A 7,176-nucleotide genomic window follows, 5' to 3' on the forward strand; every position below is an offset into this window, starting at 1 on the left:
GTTATTTCCACAGAAAATTGCTTTAAAATGCTGTAATGCTTTAAAAGTGGTTTAGATGTAAGTCTATACCTTTGCCTCCATTCAATATTAGCAGATCTATAAAAATTCAGTCACTGCATCTATCTGCACTCACACATCTGCCACTCACATGAGGTTGAAAGCCTTGCAGGCTGACAGGATTGCTTCATTATGTATGTGACATAAGAAACCCTGACTGCCTGAATTCACTCATTGGAGAATGCCATTTAAACACTGCAGTTCCAAATGCTCAGTCATGGCGTTGGCTGTTTATATCACTCATGATGTGTCTTCTTCCAGCATAGTAAAACACCACACGGACACAAGGTAAAATACTTGCTTTTCACTACTGGAGGTTTTAAATAAGGTAAGATGGAATAGTGAACCAAAGTAAACAATTTGTCAGTTAGATGTACAGAAGTTAGTGGAAAGGCAATTTAATTCCATGTCAGAGAGCTGAATCTGAGTAGATTAAAACTCCATGTACAGTATTCTGACAGAGAAGTGTGAGCCAACCAATTTGTTCAACTTGTGCATGAAGTTTACCTCAGTTATAAATGACCTTCAAAGTAACCTAATGTCACTCTACATTTCTCTACTACTCATTAATATATAATTTACTGTATGTTCAGCTTTTCATTACTTTCGTTTCTGTACACCTTGCTGACATTTGTCAATGGACTTTGTGACCTTTAGCTCAGAGTTTACCTCACTTTTCACAGTGTTTTTCTGTGGAATGCTTTGGTGCAATAGAGCACCTGTCAGCAACGGGTGCATAGTAACGTAAGGTGGAAAATCCTCTTCAATTCAAACGGGGGTTTCCATGGAAGAATCTGGCAACCCTCGTTGGTTTCTATAGCCGACTGCTACCTGTAGGGGAAGGACACGCAGGGAGCTGACGGAGAGAAACATAGCAGGTTTGAGATTAGTGGCATTATTTTACTTTCATCTGTTTTTACTCGCATTTAGCGCGTCCAGAGAAAACGTAAGGATATTATTTGCGGTCTGTGGGTGTCTGAAGATGATAGTAGCTGCTATGGAAGCTGTTTGGTCTAGTTTCATGTAGCTAACGTTAACAAGCCAGCTAACGACTTTGACTTCTTCTGTCCTCGGTAATGTGCTCAAAGTAGTCAATTATTTTCCCTGGGTTGAGTTCGTTTCACCGGCCTGACCGGATGAAACCGGTTTGCCTCCTTAGAACGGGACTCGTATCGTGGCACTGTGAGTTTGTCAGTATGACATTAGCTACGTTGCTATCTTGGGGGAAGCTTAGCTGAGAGGACTAATGGTAGCTTCATTGGAGCAGCTCAGTTGGAGGTGCACTAGACGATTTTATTTCCGATTGTAACTGGTAAAAATATGTAAAATATTAAAAACGCGATTTTAAATAACTCTTTTAAGAAAGATATGTTCATTCTGTATCCGAGAAAATTTGTTTGAAAAGTTGTCAACTCTCAGAGTTGCAGTAGTTGTTGTTACCATTTACCTGCTTGGCCACTGGAGGTCGCCTTATCTAACGCAGTGGGGATGGTCAAGATTTGGGATTCGTGACCACTGGAGGCTGGGTAGGTGAATTACAGTAAGACAGACTGCACCTTTAATCAGTGTCTTAATACATAGAGTTATTACTGTGTACAAGTCAAGGACCTCCTTCATTTATGTATGTCTATGTGTAATTTCACTCTCTTATTCAATGATTAGGACGTGCAGAGGACCTTGATATTTGTGCGGTGAATCATTCATAGCGCTGCAGTGACACTGACATGGTGACGGAGTGTTAGTTTGTGTTGTGATGGTTGGAGGGGATCAGACACAACAATACAGCTGGGCAGTGTACATTGATCACTGATAAAGCAGTAGAGGATGACCAAAACAAACTGCAGCAACAGATGAGCTACTGTCTCTGAATTTACATCTATGAAAGGGATCAACCAGGTAGTTGTGTCTAACAGTGAACATTGTGTTCAAAATCTCCAGCAGCATTGCTGTTTCTAATCTACTCATACCACCACCACAGTGTGACTGCAGTGCTGAGAATTATCCACACCACAAATCATACTTGCTCTGTGGTGGTTCTTTGAGGGTCTGACCATTGAAGACTTTCTTTGAATACGCATCTGAAAAGATATTTTTTCAAACATCTGATATTCAGTCTCATACGTTGTTTGGATTCATGGTGAAGTCTGGGTTTTGGGTTTTTCAGTACAATGTCTTGGGAACATCAGCATATTTATTTGTTTTGCAGGTATTAAAGTTTTTTGTGTGTTTTCATTTCTCAGTAACATCTACTTCACACCCTTTCAGAACCATAGCAATGTATTATTTTGGATATGGTTTTATTTATTTGATCTCACATTTAGAAATATTTGCTGAAATATGAGTAACATATCCTTAATGTCCAAGTCATCATCTGTAACAGATTCATCTGGATTCCTGTCTAGAATCATTAGCACAAACCATGAAAGTACCCTGGAGAGGGCACCTGTAACTGACACCCTGACAATCATGTTATTATTGTATTTATTTCAGTTGCCTTCCTGAAGACAGGACTAAAGATGTCTCACAATGATGAGGGATACGTGGTACGCATTCGTGGTTTACCTTGGTCATGCACACAGGAGGAAGTGGCCTCTTTTTTCTCTGGTAAGCTAATAACTAAGTTGATTTTTATTTACTCTTGGGGCAGGTATTTGCAGGCGGTGCTCCTATTTAACTTCATACTAAAATATTTGCAAAAACAATGAAAATAAGAGTCTCTGATCTATTTTTATAATGACAAACAAATGGTCTTTTTTGATTGTGCAGACTGTGACATTGTAGGGAAAGTGAATGGAGTGTGCTTCACCTTCTCCAAGGAGGGAAGGCCCAGTGGAGAGGCATTTATTGAGCTAAAAACTGCAGAGGACTTTAAAAAAGCCCTTGCGAAAGATCGCAAATATATGGGCCACCGATATATAGAAGGTAATAAAGACACCTTATCAGTGTTTTGTATGCTGGCAAGGCAACTGGTGCCATAGTGATGTCTTAAATTGTAGTACACAAATTAGGATGCAGTCTCTGATTTCCATACAGTGTTCAAGTCAAACCGCAGTGAGATGGACTGGGTACTGAAACGCTGTGGCCCAACAGACTATGACAGCTGTAGTGGCTGCATGCTGAGGCTAAGAGGGTTGCCTTTTGGCTGCAGTAAAGAAGAAATTGTGCAGTTCTTTGCAGGTATGTTTTTTTGTTTTCTCCCCTGTTCAGGTGTTTAATTTAGTAAGTTAGCTTGCATATATTTGTTTAATTGCAGTTCTTAGAGATTTGGAGATTTGTTTTGTGAAAGTTTTCCAAAGTCAAACATTTTTAACATAATCTTTACCCATGCATTATGTAAAAACATAAACATCTTTAATCTTATCTGTGACTAACATATTTCCACTTAACATATGTGTAAAATACATATGACTGTTTTAATCCTGAGTCTTTCTATTAAATTGAGAACATCCCCTGATGCCCTGTTGTACCTTGTTCAAAAAACTTAGTGTTTGATTAAGGAGAATGTTTCTAGTGGTGTGCTCTAGGGTTTTTATTGTGGGGGATGATGTAAGGGACTAAATTGGGGGGACTTTCTTTTCTACACATGAGAATGTTGCTATTTAACATGTCCCCCCCTGTGGGGTTATTTGTCCTTGGGTTAAAGGGTTGAAAATCGTGCCAAATGGGATTACATTGCCGATGGACTACCAGGGGAGGAGCACAGGGGAAGCCTTCGTGCAGTTTGCCTCAAAGGAGATAGCAGAAAAAGCTCTGGGGAAACACAAGGAAAGAATAGGGCACAGGTGGGGCCGGCAAAACTGGGCTGGGTGATAATGCTATCTTTAATGTGGGGTTGGGGGTCATGCATCTTTCTGCTTTAGAAAAAGATGGTGTGATCATATTGTTAAACTTGGCTTTTATCTCATTATGTTGTCATAGGGGAAATGTTAAAATAAGCAGAAGTAACCTGTGTAATTAATATGTGGGGGAAAGTCACTAATGAATTTGCATTCAATAGAGTCTATTTAACACAGGCACTTTTAAAAAGCTTTTAGATCTGTTCATGCTAAAATACTGCAGTGAGGGTAGCACTATAGGCAATTTGTCCTCCCTCCCTCTGGTTTCAAAGCTTTGAGTCATTTATGTTTTCTGGGGTAATTAAATAAATCGTGGGAATTGGCCATTTGACTCACTAAGCTCTCCTCATTGCTGTGAAACTAATGCAGCAGCTAAGTCTGTATTTTTGTCGCTAACAATCTTCATTTCAAACAAACTCAGGTATATAGAGATATTCAAAAGCAGCCGGAATGAAATTCGTGCATACTATGACGTGCCCAGAAGAGTGATGGGACAGAGGCCAAGTCCATATGACAGACCATTAATGGGTCGTGGGAACTTCTTTGGTCCTGGACCTGGAAGGGGAAGTGCTGTTATGGAGCAGATGCGCAGTGGAGGTGGCTACAGTGGTGGTAAGTATGGTGTGCGGAAAGCCCTGAATCGATTATTTGAGCACCTTGGAGTCACTCGTTTCAATTGTTGGCAAATGTTTCATAGCGTCGAAACACTTCGAATAGTCACATTGTGTGAGCATGTCCTGCAGCATGTTTTAAAAATAAATTACATTAAATAAATTCAAAATGTAATATTCCTTTCATAATTCTATATGTTAGCATGTTTTAGAATGTAACCATTTCTAATGGTAAAATATTTAAAAGTTCATGACAAAAATTAGGCTTTTTTTCCCCTTAATTTATTGGACTAAAACCAGACAATTGATCTGATTTTCATCCACTAAAATTAGACTAAAACTAACATAACCACTAATATCAAACTATAATAATACACATTACAATTAAATGATTAATATTAAAAATAAATCAAAATCAGCTGCCAAAATTTTGAAGTTGGGATTTGTTCCACAGGTTATGGAGGCTTTGACAACTACAATGGCTTTAACAACTACTGCTTTGGCAATGGAATGTTTGAAGAGCGTGTGAGGGACAGAGGAAGAGGAAGCATGGGAAGTCATGGCTATAGCTCAGGGGATTCTGGCTCAGGTTTTCACAGCGGACACTTTGTCCACATGAGAGGCCTTCCCTTTCGTGCAACAGAGTCAGACATAGCCAACGTAAGACTTGCCTCAATGTCAGCTTGCTGTTCCTCCTCAGGATTACTGTGATAGTAAAATATTTGCTCCGTTTGTGCTGTTGACTCTAGTTCTTTGCTCCGCTGCATCCAATTCGGGTGCACATTGATGTTGGGCCCAATGGCAAGTCCACTGGAGAGGCGGATGTAGAGTTTGGATCTCATGAAGATGCAGTAGCAGCCATGTCAAAGGACAAGAACCACATGCGTACGTTGAATTTATCCATTCCATATTTAATCCACACCATAACCCTCCCATGTTCATGTAGATAATTAATAACTTGGTGTCTGGATTTATGTAAATTCCTTATCTTCATCATGGTCTTTCCTCATAGAACATCGTTACATAGAGCTGTTCTTAAACTCAACCTCAAGTGGAGCATCTGAAATGGGTTAGTTTAAGCATATACAGACACTTTCTCAGTTTTGATGCATTCAGTTGAGAAATTCAATCAGCTGAACTTAATTTCTCCTTTTGTAATATAATGTAATATATTTGATTGTTAAACAGGTCGTAGCAGTGGCTTCTATGGCAACTCTGGAGGCATGGGTTCCAGAGGAAGTGGACTGAGAGGAATGTTCTGAAAAGAACATGCTTTGCAAGAAAATTCTGCTGAAAGTTGGTTATTTTCTATTGAAATGTATGACATGTTCATATAAAATGTAACCAAGAATTTTTCCAGAGAGAAATTTAAGAAGTACTGAGTATATAAATTATATATATATATAATAGAGAGAGAGAGATTGACCAGCAACTGTACATTTTGCTTAGTAAATTTTATATTCAATTCTTTTGTTTCACTTTCACTCCCCCAACCCTTTAATTTTTTAAAAAATTCTTGGCATCTATGTAGATCAGGGCGGCACGATGGCTCAGCAGGTAATGTCGCAGTCACACAGCTCCAGGGGCCTGGAGGTTGTGGGTTCGATTCCTGCTCCCAGTGACTGTCTGTGAGGAGTTGATGTGTTCTCCCCGTGTCCGCATGGGTTTCCTCCCACAGTCCACGTTGGTAGGTGGATTGGTGACTCCAAAGTGTCCATAGGTGTGAGTGAATGTGTGTCTGTGTTGCCCTGTGAAGGACTGGCGCCCCCTCCAGGGTGTATTCCCGCCTTGCGCCCAATGATTCCAGGTAGGCTCTGGACCCACCGCGACCCTGAACTGGATAAGGGTTACAGATAATGAATGAATCTATGTAGATCTGCAATTTCAGACGTCAGTGTGATTGGCTGCCATCTTTTTTGAATAAGATAAGTGAGCCTATTTTTCCCAGCAATTACTTGTTTTGGCTGTTAACTGTTTTTCTGAACTAGTCACTTTAACTGCACTTGATGTTCAAGTGATGATTGTCCATTTAATCAGAAGGTTCAAATTTAAAGATGTTCTTTGCAAGATAAACTTTTTAAGTGTTGACAGGTCACTACAAACCATTTGTAATTCAGAGTTTGAGACTTTTGCTATATTTCCAAAATACTGTTTTGTTTTAATTTGATGTATGTTGCATTTCAAGGTATTTCATACAAACCTATGTGCAAACAGGAATGTTTCTGCTCAGTTAAATGAAGAATGTTTAAATTACTTTAGAAATCAAGGTAATCACTAAATAATGTCCCTTGTGAAAACCACAACTACACAAGTTATGTTAAGGCTGGAGTTCAGATGTATTGTCTGTTCAGCTGAAATTTGTGAAGCACCTCATGGAATTGGCTTTTAACTCCCTCATAGTTAGGAAATTGCACCTCAAGGGGTGCTACTGTGCTTCACATCAATGATACATTGTGTCCTTGTTTGAAAACTATATCTGGACCATAGATGTTTTACATGAGGACATAATTCAGCCAATGCCCCTTGATTTACCCAAAGCAATATAAGCATTAGAAATGTGGGATGTTTGTGTGTTTGTATAAAGCCAAAATATTACTTGGAGAAGGACATTTGAAATCTATTTCACTATAATTATTGAATGCTTTGAATATTATTCTTGAAACCTTGAATAA

At 39.2% G+C, this 7,176-nt stretch overlaps 1 protein-coding gene across 2 annotated transcripts; it reads left to right on the forward strand.

The window, feature by feature from the left end:
• The first annotated feature begins 863 nt into the window (after window positions 1-863).
• On the forward strand, window positions 864-7,123 carry hnrnph3 (heterogeneous nuclear ribonucleoprotein H3 (2H9)). Of its 2 annotated transcripts, none has more exons than XM_066678226.1 (10): window positions 864-935; window positions 2,548-2,661; window positions 2,824-2,979; window positions 3,091-3,234; window positions 3,701-3,839; window positions 4,315-4,505; window positions 4,959-5,164; window positions 5,254-5,389; window positions 5,517-5,573; window positions 5,693-7,122. In XM_066678226.1, exons 2-10 carry the CDS (start codon window positions 2,574-2,576, stop codon window positions 5,764-5,766), a joined length of 1,191 nt encoding a protein of 396 aa, XP_066534323.1. In that variant the 5' UTR covers window positions 864-935; window positions 2,548-2,573; the 3' UTR covers window positions 5,767-7,122. The 2 variants fall into 2 exon arrangements, with proteins under 2 accessions (XP_066534323.1, XP_066534324.1); XM_066678227.1 differs by lacking the exon at window positions 864-935 and adding an exon at window positions 1,440-1,583 and having other exon boundaries at window positions 5,693-7,123.
• The last annotated feature ends 53 nt before the right edge of the window (window positions 7,124-7,176 follow it).

This window comes from Hoplias malabaricus, chromosome 8 (assembly GCF_029633855.1).
Source record: "Hoplias malabaricus isolate fHopMal1 chromosome 8, fHopMal1.hap1, whole genome shotgun sequence".
NCBI lineage: Eukaryota > Metazoa > Chordata > Actinopteri > Characiformes > Erythrinidae > Hoplias > Hoplias malabaricus.

Coding starts and splice junctions, on each gene's coding strand:
- hnrnph3 (XM_066678226.1), top strand. CDS start 2,574: ATGTCTCACAATGATGAGGGATACGTGGTACGCATTCGTGGTTTACCT. Junction 3,235..3,700: donor AATTGTGCAGTTCTTTGCAG/GTATGTTTTTTT, acceptor CTTGGGTTAAAG/GGTTGAAAATCGTGCCAAAT. Junction 5,165..5,253: donor CAGAGTCAGACATAGCCAAC/GTAAGACTTGCC, acceptor TGTTGACTCTAG/TTCTTTGCTCCGCTGCATCC.